Consider the following 15,552-nt stretch of genomic DNA (forward strand, 5'->3'; position numbering starts at 1 on the left):
GCACTCCCCTCCTGGCGCTTCCTGGGATCACACCCCAAAGAAACTATATTCGAATCCTTGCTTCAGGATCAGCTCCTTGGCAAACCTGAACTAAGATGCCTTTCATCATGTTCCTCCAACGAAACACTCATGCACCTGAGCACGTGTTTGTGGCTTGAAATGCAAAAAAAAGCCACCAGTGCATCAACAAGCATGCTTCTGTGTGAAGTCCAGACACTCCCTGACTCTCTAATGCGTCTCTCAGTGACTCAGGATGAAAAGCCTCTTTCCTTAAAGGAGCAGGGTTTGATGGCCCCTTGAACACGGCATCCCTGTCCTGAGCATGGCTGACCCACCTACACTCCCAAGGCCCCTGTTAATTAGACAAAGGGTGTGCGAGCAAAGAAAACTTTTTAATTAAGGCTTCATTGGCAATGTCAGAAGGGTCTAATCCAAACAAGGAACCCTCACTCTTTTATCCTGTGTTCTAAAATATCAAAGCACTTCCCCTACAGTGGCCCCAAAGACATTGTCTCCCATTAAGCCCAGGAGTGTTAAGAGCTCTTCTCTCCCAATTTCTTCTTGTTTGCCTTCGTCTTCCCAATCACGGTCTCCACAAGGACAGCTGTTTCCTCATATGTCTGAATGCTCTCAGTTGTTATCTTCTCAATGGACTCCATCACTTCCACCTTCTCATATGCCAAAGTCCTGGGGGGGCTTCTCTCCTGCGAGCTGCTACTCCTTGCCCCATGCCTCTCCAATCCACCCGGACCGACTCCAGCCCTTTGAGACTGGGGTGGAGATGGTGGTCTCTCCGGACCAGGTGGGACCACGGGACAGGGCTTCCTGGACGCCTCATCCTCCTTCTGGTCCTCCTGTTTCTCCCCAGGCCCTTTCAATCCTTTGGCACTAATCTCGTTCTCCTTGTCAGCAGCATGCTGGTCGGGTGGGTGTTCACCTTCTTTACCCTGAAGATCGCCCTGTCCGTTCTCCAGCGGGGGCCCGGGCTGCTCAGGAGAGGGCTCCGCAGGGCTGTCACGATGCAGAGAGTCATCCTCAATGGAAATAACCACTCCACCTTTGGCTGGGATGGAGGATGAATAGAACCCAGGGTCCACATAACTGGCATCCCCGGAGACCAGCACGTACCGCCCTTTGGTGAAAAGGTCAGCTGGGGGCTCGGGTTCTTTGGGGCTTTTCACTTTATCCTTGACCTTCTTGAAGAGTTTCCCAAAGGCTTTGCTTATCTTCCCTCCATCTGGCACGTCCTCTGGAGCCACTTCTGGGGTTGGGGGACTAGCTTCATCACCTTGTAATTCAAGCTTAGACTCGCCTTCTTCTTTAGGAACCACCTGCACCGGCTTTGTGTCTTCTGGACCTTGCAGGGATATGTCTTCCAGACTTTCGTCAGCTTTGTCTTTAGCTAAGATCTCCTTTTTCCTTGGAATGTTCTTGGGGAGACCTTTTTGTCTTGGTTTTGCTGTTGTTATATTCTGCACAGCCCTAGTGAGATCTAAAAAAAAGGGGGGGGAGGCAGGGAGGGAGCATAAGTCAAGTTTGTCAATGAAAGAGGGAAAAAACGTATTTGTTGAAAAATAGGCTGCCTTGGAGACCAATGCCTAGCACTGGGCAGAGCTTACCATACACAGGGCAAGATGCCTGGATCTGACCCATAGCATCCATGACCCACTTAAGGTCCCACCTCTGTGACCAGCTGTGTGACTTTGGACAGGTTGCTTGACCGCTCTGGGCTTGGAAAGGGAAGGGAAGGTGCTGCCTGTATGGACTCTCACAGTTCCCATCACACTGGGTACAACTTACTGAAACGTTCTACAGCAATAACACTTGGTGTCCCCACCCCAGCCATGACGAATACTAGTCAATGGAACTCATTATACAGAGTCGACCTCACCGTGGACTTTTCCAAAGGAAAGACAGCAGAGCTGCCTGGGTCTCCAGTGTGTTCTGAATGGCTTCGGGCACGGGAATCAAACTGATCTCCCTTGCTCCATATGCACTGCAAGCTAAATAAATACAAATACCCCTCGAGCGACATCCCCTTCCTCCTGGGCAAAAGAGGAGGCAACTATTAAATTCAGAAATAACAGGAATCTTGGGCCACCTGGGTGGCTCAGTCGGTTAAGCAACCAGCTCTTGGTTTCGGCTCAGGTAATGATCTCAGGGTCATGGGATCAAGCCTTGCATCAGGCTCAGCACTCACCATGGAGTTGGCTTGAGAATTCTCTCTCTCTCTGCCTGTCCCCTCCCTCCTTCTCTCTCTTTCTAAAATAAATCTTAGAAAGAAAGAAAGAGAGAGAATGAGAGAGAGGAAAGAAAGAAAGAAAGAAAGAAAGAAAGAAAGAAAGAAAGAAAGAAAGAAAGAAAGAAAGAAAGAAAGAAAGAACAGGAATCCCCTGTTCCCAAGGCCATCTTCATTTCTTCAGACTAGCCAAAAGGAAAAATGGAACGTTCAAGAAAGCATACACAATCTCACCTCACCTCATCCATGAGGCTTTTCAACCTAACCTGCATGCTGATTTTTTTTTTTAACTTTTTCATCTTAAAGGTCTTCTCCATACCCTACCTCCATTAACCAGAGGACTGACAGACAAAGCAAAGGCATCCAGCATGGGGTGACTCAGAGCGCTGAGTGAACAGGGAATGGCAGAAATGAGCCGTGAAGCCATAAAGGAGGAAGAGACATGTCAAAGAAGCCTGCTAGGGGCGGGTATGGGGACAGGGGTGCCTGCAGGAACTGCTATGGAATTTCAGGGCCCAGCGCAAGAGGAAAAGGCAGGGCCCCTGTTCAAAATCATTAAGAATTTCAAGACATGAACAGCGGAGCACTAAGCCAAGTGTGCATACAGGGCCCTGAGTGTGGCTGCATGCTTCTAGACCCAGCCCGGGGACGGCTGCCCTTTCCAACACATTCTAACACGGAAACCCAATTTCTACAAACCCCTCTGAGCTTTCTGAGGGACCTGGATTTGAAGGCATTATAGGTATGAGCAATCAATAGCACCATCTTCTCTTCTCCCGAAACACTGTGTTTGTTCAGCAGTGGGGAGATTTCGCTGTGAGGTAACATCTCACAAGTGCATGAAACCATCCCCAGAGGACCAAACGTTGACGACAGAAGCCATGCTTGCCAACCAAGCTAGTTCTGCTCGGGGTTGAATGGAAGAGAAATGAGTAGTAATTGAGCATCTACTCTGCCCCAGACACTGGATTAAGCATTTTTGCACAGCAGAGCTCATTTCATTTGCTGAAGCGAACTGAATTATACTTTCTCCCCAGTGAAATGCTTCAAGTCTGAGGATGCCATTCCCAAGGTGGTCCATCCCCCCATCTGATTTTTCTCCTTGTCAACTTTCTGGCTCAGTCACTCAGCACCTGTGGGAGTGTATCAGAGATGGAGAGAAGACCTCACATAAAACATTAAATTTCCAGATGGATCAGAAGGAAGCATGAATGCTAAGTTCAGGAAGAAAGCTGTTTGATTTTCTTTCCTGCTTTTCCATGATGGAAAACAGCAGAAGCCAGGGTTGAGGAGCATTACCTTTCCCACCAAGCTGAGAACTGAGAGAGGTTCCGTGGCTTGGGGTGAACAGGGTGACAGGAGTTTCAATGAAGGCAGAGTTCAGCCTGGAGAAAGAACCAGAAAGACGATGGTCACCATCTTTAATTCATCAAACCAAACAGATAGTCGGGGTAAGAGTGACTCTCTAATGTGAGCAAAAATGAGGAAATCTTTCTCTAGATCAGACTATTCGTGAACCACACATATACTTACACACTAGATGAAGATGGGAAGGATTCTTTGAGCTTAAGTCATAAACTATGAAACACACATATAGGAGAATTGTAAAATGGGAATTGCTTATAATCTAAAAATGCCATTTCTCTGTTGAACAGAGTTTTTGTTTTTGTTTTTTTAATAAAAGAGTAGCCAGCCCAGGGTGAAGTATTTAGGGCAACCAGGATATGATATCTCCAACTCTTTTTTAAAAAATAATATGCATTATATAAAGAGAGAAAAAAATTGATAAAGCAATGGAGATAAAATTGAAACAAGTGGTGAGTCTAAGAAAACAGTGCTCAGGGGTTCTGTGTTCTATGCTTACAACATTTCTATCAACTTGAAATTAGAACAAAATTAGAACTTATGAACAAACTAACAAAAGGGCTATCCGATGACTTTTTTGTGAAGCCTTGCCTCCAAAACAAAAATGTTCACACAGTCACTTAAGTGCCCGTTCAAGATTTATCTTCATATGTGCAATAAGCATTCACTGTGACATAATATAATTTAGGATTGTGCAACAATCCATTGACCATAACTAGAGAAAGAAAAAGAAAATCTTGCTTTCTCTGCTAAACCTTTGAGCACTTGCAGCCAAGATACAGCATCCAGAGCGAAGGAAAGAACTGCTCCTGGTGGAGTAATACTGGGTGCTTCTCTTTTAATTCAGTCTAAATCCCCCAAGTCGGCAAGACTGAATCAAAGAATCACAACTTAATAGACAGTGAAAGTCCTTCTATGAGGTGATTTCTACGAGTCCCCAAACTGCTCTCTGAATGATATCTACAGATACGGACATGGACACAGACACAGATATAGATGATGTAGGCGCAGATCTACAGAATATAGATGCAGACAGAGAGAGAGATGTACATGTACCTGACACAGGTGTGCAAGCAGATGACATCAGTGCAGGTGTAAATGTGCACACACTTGAGGATGAGGTGGATCTAGATGACATAGGTATAGATGAAGAATAGGGGTAGGGAGAGGTAGATGAAGATGTAGATGGCGTGGATGTAGGTGTACATGGTGTAGAAGTCGATGATGTAGATGTAGGCGTAGATGATATAAATGATGTAGATAATGTAGCTTTAAGTGTAGATGGACATGTTCATGTGGATGATATGGATGTAAGTGTAGGTGTCTACATGATCATACAGATCATGTAGAGTGATGATGCAGACTGTAGGTGTAGATGATACAGACAGAGAGAGAGATTGAGATAGGGATCGGGAATATGGGATAGGGATAGGAGACAGAGGTAGGGAACAGGGAATAGAGATAGGGATGGGGTAGGGGGTAGGGGATAGGGATTAGAGGTGGGGCTAGGGCCAGGGGATGGGGATAGGGAAAGAGATAATTTCCCAGCTATCCTGAAGTTAATGGAGCTCAAGTCACAGCTCCATTATCATCAAGACCACCCAGTGAATCGACAGGCATACTACTGACCCAGCCAGGTGATAAAAACAACGATAGCAGCAGCAGTAACAACACCAACACCTCTGAGCAGGTGTTGAGTGCCAGGCACTGTGCCAGGCACCTCACCTGCAGCATCTCATTAAATACTCCTGGTCATCCTACCGGCTAACGCGTTTATGTCCCCAGAGGCTTATGGAGCCAAAAGCAAGCTTCTCCGTGAGGTCTTTTGTGACCACCCTTCTTAAAATTTCAAACACTCCCACCATTGACCCCTGGCCATGCCCTCTCTCCTGTCACCATTTACTCCATGGTGCTTGGCCTCTGTTCCAAAGTCATCCATCAGCTGCCTCCCCAACTAGGATTCCAGCTCCACAAGGCCATGGAGTTGTGTTGCCTCCCCTGCCCCGTCCCCACCACCTGGAACTGTGCCTGGCACACAGGAAGCACTCCACGAGGACCCATGGAAGAAGCAAATGGCCAGGACAGGGAGAGGGGCACAGTCTCGGGGAGGGGGGGGCTGCCTGTGACCACACCTGTTGCCTTCATTCTCAAGGATCCGATGGTACCGCTCCAGCTCGTTCTTCAGTGTCTGCTGGGCGACCACCAGCTGCCGGCAGTCATAGGAAGACCTCTCCAGGCTCCTCTCGGCCTCCTCAATCTCCTTCCGCAGGGTTTCGATCTGTTCATTATAGAGCTGAATCTCGTCATCGTAACACTCATGGGCATCTTTAATAGCTTGTTCCAGGGCCGAGGTCTGTGGGCAAAGACACAGCTGTGAGGAAAGCCATCCTGCCTCTTCCTAAGACACAGGCTTGACCAGGAGAAACTGGGCTCAGGTACCCCGTTTTGTTTGCTTTGCTCCTTTGTTTCTCCACCAGTTTTGTTGTTGGCAATGAATTACTTTGGAATCCTGGAGCCAGAAAGGAACCTGGACACTAGCTAGCCCCAGCCCCCTCTGAAATCTGCCCTTAACAGAGTCTTCCCCAAAGAGAGTCTGAGGATGGAAAGCCCAGAAAATAAAAAGTTAACTGCTGTCCCTGGAATAAAATGTATAATTTGAATAAAGTATATTATTCATATTCTGAGTTAGCATAAATCTGACAGCCAAAAAATAGAAGCACACATACTAAATAGATAAGATGCTATTTTTGCTAAAGTAATGAAGGGGGGGGCATGTTTCTTGTTCTTATTTAATCACTATGACACTTTACTTTTGTCCTGATTTCTGATTAGTAGAGTTATATGTTTGGGTAGCTAAAGTGTGCGTGTGCACTTGTGTACACATAAAACAACCTCAGGGTTACACTATTTACATACTAATGCAGGGCTAGTCAAAATTAAGGTAGGACAATAGAAATTTGACAGAATATAAGGTGGACTTCTATTCACTTTAAGAGCTTCTAACACTGCACAAAGAGCCACGTGTGTACTTATTTACAAGCTTAGTATTTATGTAGTCATGACGCTTTTGTGATCTCATTTTCCGAAGTAGGAAAGAATTCACCATGCATTATCAGTCCTCAAAACAAAATGAAACAAACAAACCGAAAAACCACTTCTACCTACAACAGCACATCCCAAAATTCAATGCGAACCACCCGAGGATGTTGTTAAGCTGCAGACACAGACTCAGCAGGTTCTACGATCCTAACCACTTCCCACACGATGCTAAGGGCACTAGTCTATGGACCACACCAGGAGTCAGGGGGGCTGCACTGGTATCTGAGTTCAACGTCATGTATGTCTGCTACAAGGCATTTCATGCATGCAGCTGAATGCGCATACTGGACAATCTAGAGGATGCAATTCCTACGACACCTGATTCCTCACTTTACATACAGATGTGGCCTTGGAACAGTGAAGTTTCCTAAGTGATGACACTTGAAAACTTAGCTTACCATGGTTTTTGGGAATGTGTCTATTGTATCAAGAAGGAAGGAAGGAAAAGAGAAGGAACAAAGGAAGGAGGGGGGAAAGAAAGGAAGGCAGGAAGGAGGGCAGGAGGGAGGGGAGGGAGATGGGAAGAAGGGAAGGAAGGAAGGAAGGGGCACATATACTCCATACTTTGGGAAGTCGCTTGCCAGCCCATGTCGTCCCCCGTGTCTGATGCCTGTTCCGTCTCATAGAGGGGTCCCAACGGTGGTGTGATCTCACTCTTCTGACCAGACCTACAGAACCAGGGCCAGACACAGACTGGCCTATCACATGCTTCCTCTCTGGGGAATTTGTAAAAGGATCTCAGAAACAGCGGTGAGCTGGTGGCAGGTCCACAGAACCCCGGGGCCGCCATCTTTCATAATGTGCATGGAGAAGTTACGAAAAGCAAATCTTCAGAGAGGCAGAGAAATGAAGCCAAAGGGCAGAGACAAACAGAGATGAGAGAGTTTGTGGGAGAGAAGGGAGACAGAGAGTGAGCAGTTAGCTGCCTCAGATCCAAGTTCCTGGTTCCTGCTCTCAAATTCCATAAACTACCTTTTATATCCTGTTCCTTTGCGGGGGGGTGGGGGGGTGGAGGGGGTGGATAGTATCTTTACAGTGGAGAAACCCGGCAGACACCACCTTAACCAAGTGATCCAAGTTACATCACCGGCAGGAAGACATGCCCACATGATGCTCCCCTGATGAGAAGCACCCAGAAGGACACTCACTTCTGTGCGTTCCAGCCAGGAACACACAGCCTCAGCCTAATCCTGAAAAAAACATCTGGGAGCCCAAAAGGAGGGACATTCCCAAGATAGCTGGCCATCAAGGTCAGGAAAGGCAAAGAAAGGCAGGAACTATCCCACATTGGGGTAGACTAAGGAGACACAACACCTAAATGCAAGTAGGATCCACAGGAAAAGATGATGTGGGTAATTTGTGAAATTGTTGTCGAGTCTATTACAAGGATGGTATCATCGCTAGTTTCCTGGTTTCAATCACTACACTGTGGTTATCAATTAAGGAGCTAACATTTGGGGAACCTGGGTGAAGAGTATGCAAGAAACCCATGTGCTATTTTTTGCACTTTTGAGAAGTCTAAAATTAGCTCAAAATAGAATTAAAGTGCACTCTTTCCTGTTTAAGCTTGTTTGACTGGGTGTCTGTCCCTCCTGAAAAAACAATTGTTTTAAATTCAAAGAGTTACCTGTCATGTCAAATACCAAGGGCTCCCACTAATTCCTGGTGCAGCCGCATGTTCTGACCTACACCAGTACTCACACATTCTAGGAAAGGCTTCCAAGAAATAAGGACTCTAAAAGACCCTTCTGAGGCTCAAATCTCAGAGACAACAAGCCACCCAGGAATGGAAGAATCCTGAAGTCAGACAGACAGACATTCCTTTTCTATGAAGCAGTCCTGAGAACAAGCCTGGGGGATGCCGGCCGCACTGGGCAGCAGGGAGGGTGCCTCTGATCAAAGCTTACCTTCCTCCCCTGGATACAGGAAAGAGTCCGTGCCCACAGCACCCAGACTTTAAAAGTATGCCTATTCCACAAACAAATATCGAGGGGGAAGAAAGAGGTAACAGGGAACCTATAGGATAAAAGAGACTTAAAAGACGCAGAAACCAATTATAACGTGTGGACCTTATTTGGATGGCAATCCAAGTAAACGCTAAAGAATGAAATTGTGGGAAAGACTCCCCATTGGCTGATTCCATTTATATGACAATCTGGAAAAGACAAAGCCAGTGGCTGCCAGGGGTTGGGAGTGAGGTGGGGCAGGGGCTGCCCACGATGCCCAGCTCCCCGGGGAATTTCAGGGTGAGGGCACTATCCTATATCTTGATTGTGGGTGTGGGTACAGTGCTGCATGCACTTGCCATGCAGATGTAACATGTACCGAAAAGGGGGACATTGGCTGTATGCAGACAGCACCTCAGTTAATGTTGAGACAATCAGAGATCTGATCCCCGACTGGACATTTGGTGATACTAAAGAAGTACTGTTAATTATTAAAGGTGGGTTCATGGACCCACGTTCTATAAAAGGAGCCCTCATCTTTTCGAGAGATCTGTTCAAATATGGCTGGATCAGATGATTTGGTGTCAGGGATTCCTTCAGAATTACATGGGGGTGTGTGGGGGTGTAGGAGGTATAAGAGGGACCATGTGTTGGGGGATGGGGATCTGGGGGCTCATGAGACTGTTTTCTCATTTTTACATATGTTTGAAGTGTTCCAAAATAGAGTGAAAGCAAAGATTATGTGTAAAGTGAGTCTATTGCCCCCTTTGGGTCTGGGTTCCCTAGCCCAGGGCGGGAATAATGGTTTGTGTGGGCAAGTTCTCACATGCAGCAACTCCTCAGCCTCAGGACCACCTCATGGGGGTGGGGCGATTATGACTCCACTTTGCAGATGAGGAAACAGACACGTGGGCAAAGTGACCTGCCAATCAATACAGGATTCAGAGCCACCTATGCAGGGTCTGAGACCCTTCCTGAAACCATGGGCCCTCCTGCGTCAGCCTCTTCCCAACTGCAGGAGAGCAGGACACACACACACACACACAAACACACACACGCGCGCACACACACACACACACTCTCTCTCTCTCTCTCTCCCCGGGCCCTTGGAAAACCCCCAATTCCCACATATCAACAGGCAAGCATCACCAGCATGTTCTCACTGAAGACCTAGGGGACACAGGGTGACCCCCACACAGACTTCTCCCTCCCTGAGCACAAACACTTGGCAAATTTTTAAACGGTAAGTAGGATAGCAACGCATTTTCACAAACTAGGACATTAGAAACTAGAAACTTCCAACCTTCCAGGGCAAGTATGATTTTTTTTTTTTTTTTGTATCTCATGGGTCAGTGGTGTGCTGGTGGGAGTAGCTGGGTGGTTGGCTGGTGGCTGTCCTCTGATGGAATCTGCGGGAGGAATGCCTGCCCTGGGAGGAGGCTCTGGGGATGTAAGGTGTCTTCCAATCTCTGACGGGCACTGGTGCTCTGCCTGATTCTGCCTGCGTCCACCAAGAAGTGCTGAATGAGTTTATAAAACTGGATTTACATCTATGTCAATGTGGTTTTGGCAGCTCAATAATTTAAACTATTCATCAGGGAGCACCTGGGTGGCTCAGTCGGTTAAGCATCTGCCTTCAGCTCAGGTCATGATCCCAGGGTCCTGGGTTCAAGTTCCGCATCAGGCTCCTTGCTCTGCGGAGAGCCTGCTTCTCCCTCTAACCCTCTCCCCTCTCGTGCTGTTTCTCTCTCTCTCTCTCTCTAATAAATAAATAAATAAAAATCTTTTTAAAAAAATAAAATAAAATAAACTATTCATCAAAAGGAGAAATGTTCAAGAAAAATATTAAGAGCCCCACTTTCATCAGCTTAAAGGGGGCCAAAGGGATGTCTCTGCATGAGCAAACCTGGCACCAGCTTCACTACCTGAGAATGAGATGTGGCCCCTCCTCCGAGGAGCCCAGAGGCCAGGGTGGGAGGTGGCTCACTCATAGAGACATGCCCAAGGCATCACGAAGCACATGGAGACCCTCGGATGCTGGAGGATGTCAGAGAAGGCCAGTCCTAGGTACCAAAGAAGAGAAGGTTCTTCTGGAAAGAGGAGAAGTGATGAGCCAAGGGGCAGGTGCGAGAAATCACAGGAGGGTCAAGAGAGGAAGAGAAGTGAGAGTAGCCCACTCACATCTCTGGGTTTCTTGGAGGGGAGCAGCCTCACAGAAACTGGAGAGAGAGGTGGGTAGAAGGGGTGCGCCGTGCCGCAACTTGACCTTCATCCTGAGCAAGGGTGACTGCTGTGTTTCTCCTTGGACCGTTGACACCCTTCTGAGATCAGCTGCAGGCGGGAGCCACACCATGCGCTGCTCAGTACTCCCTGAACCTCATCTGGAGCTTGGCGATCAAGGCTGAATGAAGGAGTCAGTATTCGAGCACAGCTGTGGGGCCTGCTTTTGCACGGCAGGGGTCAACAGGGACCCAGGACAGTGCCTAGCAGTGAGCCCCCATCCAGAGCGGTGACCTCCTGCTTCAGTCCTCTTAGGCCCCCGGATGCCTTAGGCCCCCGGATGCCTTTGGGTCCAAGGTCGTTTGTAAAAAGGAAATGGGTTCCTTTTTCTCCACATCCTCGCCAACACGTGTTGTTTCTTGTGTTTTTGATTTTAGCCATTCTGACAGGTGTGAGGTAATGGGTAAAACAGATAAAGGGGATTAAGAGTACACTTGTCTTGATGGGCACTGATGCATAGAATTGTTGCATCATTACACTGTACTCGTGAAGTTAACATCTGCTGTATATTAATTATACTTCAATTTTAAAAGAGGGGAAAAAATTTTTAAAAAGGAAATGGAAGAAATCAAGTATTCTTCACTGATTACATGCTCTTGCCAAAATCTACCACTAGATGGCGCGAGGCAACTTTAATGAGAAGTGATAACCAGGGAGGTTTACTCCTTCCAAGTAATACAGGACCTTTTTCACTTTCCTGTCACAGAAACTCTCAGTCAATGTGATCAGGGAGCCAGAAGTGCCTGTCCCTTTCCTTCCACCTCTAGGAAGTGCCATCCCAGTGGTCTCATGCATGGGCTGTGTTGGGCTTCAAAGAAGGGGCTGTCAGCTCTAATGGAGGATGCTATTCCTTCTATTCTGTGGACTAGGGTTCTCAAACTTGAGTTTGCACAACCACCCGGAGGGCCTGTTAAAACAGAGATTGCTGGGCCCCATCCCAAAGTTCCTGACTCAATAGGTCTGGGATGAGCTTGTGAATGTGCATGTCTGACAAGTTCCCAGGTGATGCTGATGCTGCTGGTTTAGGGACCTCACCCTGAGGACCATGCTATGGAGGATTCTGGAAGCATCAGATGCTCTAACCAGAGGCAGAACCAGATGCAGTGGTTCTGCCAGGTTGGAGCCCTCAGGCTGCAAGGAGTTCTCCCTCTCCCACCCTCCTCACTTGTCCCCAGTCATAGCATTGGCCCTACTGAGGGGCTAAGCCACCAAATCTACCTTGGAGACCCTCAGCTCAGCTACTCCATTGGGAAGCCTCTAAAACCTTTCAAAATCAGCAAAAAAGCCAGCCATGAGCATCTCCTGAATAGGCTATGGAAGGAAGGCCCAAGCCAGGGACTCAGGTGGACCGGATGTAGAACATTCTGACCCAACCTGGGGCCCACCCTTATACCAGTGTTCTCAAAGTTCCTGGATCAGAAGCATCATCACCTGGAAACTCAGAAATGCACATTCTTGGGCCACACCCCAGAACTACTGAGTCAGAACCTCTTGGGTGGGCCCAGCCATATCTGTGTTTTAATAAGAGCTAATTAGGCAGACTTCTGGTACCCATGACCATTGCCCCTTAGCTTTATGCCCATGAATGTTATGTTACACAGCAAAAGGGACTCTGCAGATGTGATTAAGGTTCTTAATCAGCTGACCTTCAAAAATAGGGAGATTATCATAGATTATTCCTGATCATATGAGCCCTTAAAAGCAGAAGTCAGAGAGATTAGATGCATGAGAAAAATTCTATGCACTGTTGCTGGATTTGAGGATGGAGGGGGCCATGTGCCAAGAGACGTGGGCGGCCTTTAAGAACAACTCCTGGCCAACAGACAGCAAAGAACTGGGGTCCTCCATCCTACCTGCACACAGAGTTGACTCTTGCCAACAACATGAATGAGACTGGAAGATCCTCCACCAAGAGCCTCCAGATAAGAAGGTCGGCCAACACCTTTATATCAGCCTTGTGAGACCCAGAGCAGAAAAAACCAACCAAGCCTGCCCAGACTTCTAACCCTGGAAGTGTGGGATAAAGGACTGTTGTTTCAAGCCCTTGCATGTATCGAAATTCACTAGAGCAGCGAGAGAAAACTAATACAACTTGTGTTTCATTAGCTCCACCGCTAGATTTATTTAATATAAGCGCATCGATTATGATATAGAAAATGACTGGTAATATTCTGATAACTGTCTCAATAGAATTGGTTTCCTTTTAATTATACATACTTTATTTTTATTCTATGCCCTTAACATTGTTCTGAGAAGTGGTCCATGGGCTTCACCAGGTGGCTGGGGGGTGGCGGGTCATGGCACAGAAAAAGAGAAGACCCCCCAATTTAGAGAGACAACAACATCAGAGTAAGACCAGTAAGTCTTTCTGCAGCAGCTATGGGTGGGGACAGGCAGCCAAGCAGACAGACTGATTTCATAGTCTCCGAAACTAGGTTAATCCGTGATGAAAGGTCTTACTTTTACATTCAACAAATACATATATGTACATAGAGACAGAAACATTTATGCCCTAGAATTGGAACTTACCACGTCAGACTGAGCTCTTTCATTTTCTCAGTATCTAGGGCAGGGTTTTCAACTTTGTTGCCACGGCCACAGAAAGAGCCACATTTTACGTCACAAACCACAGACATCACACAAATGTGTGTGTGTGTGTGTGCATCTGAACAAATATATATATTTAAATATGCAAACATATATATTTAAAACACAGTTTTCACAAAACAAATCCCACCATTACTAGCCATGCACTCGGTTATTTCTTATTCTAGCTTAGTCTAGTGTTGTCAATTTCTTCTTTTTTTAATGCCAGTCAATTCTGCTGAATTCATTTTACCACCCAATGATGAATGGTAAACAGTGGTTTGGAAAACACTGGTCTCAAGGACCAGTGGGCTTGTGTCCACTTCTCCAATTTCTCATTCACACAAACACACACACACACACAAACACGCACACATATACACATACACAGAGATACACAAATTTATATACACATACAAATATATACATACACACCTATACATATATGTATATAACATGCACACATACACACATGCACACACATACACATGCATACCTACACACACATAAACATATATACATACACATGGATGCAAACACACACACACACCACATACTCATGCTCGCTCCATTCTTCCAGGGCCTCAGAGGAAACCACTAACTACCAAGTCACCAAAATGGTGTGTCTGGTCCCTGAGCCATGGTTTGTCATGAGAAGGATGAGCTTAAAGGCAGTGCTCAATTTCTCGAGGTGTGATCTTTACCTCGGGAGATAATCACCAGACCCCAGTTTGCTTTCAGTGGCCCCTGAGAGTTGCTGCAGAGTGACAGGTTTGTGCAGTGGGCAATGGGACAGAAATGAAGATTCTGGAACTCCACGGTCCCAAAAGAGATCCTGGGCAGATCTGGAGGGCACTGAATAGCTACAAAAGCACCAGATCCATTGTGGCTTTAACTTCTGATTTTGCAGGCATTGAAGGGATAGAGACAGAGTAACATTTAATGTTCCAGGTTTCCTAAATAGTCCAATTTTTCAAACTTTTTGTTCTCTTGTACCCTATGTGTACTTGTCAAACCAAATGTCAATTTATTTTTAGATTTAGAAAATGCAGGTGCAGAGTATAGGAAAATTTAGTATTTTAACCCAATGTGCCCCATCAGAATGGTACGGTAATGAGAGAAAGAAAACTGGAAGGAATCAGGGGGATGAGCTATGAAGCTCGTTAACCAAGAAGGAAGGCCACAGAAAGAGGAGTGAGTTCTTCTGGTGACTTTAGTTTTCAAATTAAGCCTCACCAAAAAAAAAAAAAAAAAAAAGGAGGGGGTAGAAATGGGAGCTTTATGCTAACAAATTCTGAGCAGAAGCAAACACCAACACAAGCCTGTAATCAAATTCCAAAGGAGAGGGTGCCTGGGTGGCTCAGTAGTTTAAGCGTCTGCCTTTGACTCAGGTCATGATCCGGAGGTCCTGGGATCAAGTCCTGTGTCGGGCTCCTTGCTCAGTGGGGAGTCTGCTTCTCTCTCTCCCTCTGCCCCTCCCCCCACACATGCTTGCTTTCTCTCTCTCTCAAAAATAAATACATTTTTTAAATCTTAAAAAAAAATCTGCCAAAGGAGAGATGTTAGGTCATGAAACGAGAAAGAGGAAGCATAGATTTGACCAACTAGAGGATAAAAATTCCAGTAAGTATCCATCTCTTCTTATTTTTAACAAGATTAAACTGGGCAAAACAAATCGACCTGCAGAAGGCTTGGTGGGGAGGAGTGGCACGAGGGGAACCTCTGAGGCTCCTGGAATTAGCATGACCCATTATCCCTGCTTGGCCAGGACTTTGCCAGTTTGGGCATGGAAGTCCTCCATCCTGGGAAACCCTTGGTCAAAGCAGGACAGCTGGTCACACTACTCAGAAAAGCTGGTTTCTGGCTCTGAGCACTGGACACACAGGTGTGTTGAGTTTGTGAGAATTCCCTATCCCCCACCCAGCTGGATACTTGTACACTTTTCTGCACGCTCAGGACACCTGAATACAGTGTGCTGTAAAACCTGATTCACATGTGTGGTGTGAATGCCCAAGGGTGAGCAGCGGACACGAGGGG

At 46.6% G+C, this 15,552-nt stretch overlaps 1 protein-coding gene across 2 annotated transcripts in view; it reads right to left on the bottom strand.

Moving 5' to 3' along the window:
* Nucleotides 1-373: 373 nt before the first annotated feature.
* The window catches only part of BFSP1 (beaded filament structural protein 1), a 40,739-nt gene continuing 25,560 nt past the window's right edge, over nucleotides 374-15,552 (bottom strand). For both annotated transcript variants that reach the window (XM_031040086.2, XM_031040087.2), the window contains 3 exons: nucleotides 5,737-5,957; nucleotides 3,539-3,624; nucleotides 374-1,492 (listed from right to left, as the gene is read on the bottom strand). In XM_031040086.2, the coding sequence (XP_030895946.2) occupies nucleotides 534-1,492; nucleotides 3,539-3,624; nucleotides 5,737-5,957 (1,266 nt within the window). In that variant the 3' untranslated portion in view covers nucleotides 374-533. The remainder of the gene's footprint in view (nucleotides 1,493-3,538; nucleotides 3,625-5,736; nucleotides 5,958-15,552) is intronic.

The sequence above is a fragment of the Leptonychotes weddellii genome, chromosome 10, assembly GCF_054177405.1.
Source record: "Leptonychotes weddellii isolate Sample4059 chromosome 10, ASM5417740v2, whole genome shotgun sequence".
NCBI classification, from domain to species: Eukaryota; Metazoa; Chordata; class Mammalia; order Carnivora; family Phocidae; genus Leptonychotes; species Leptonychotes weddellii.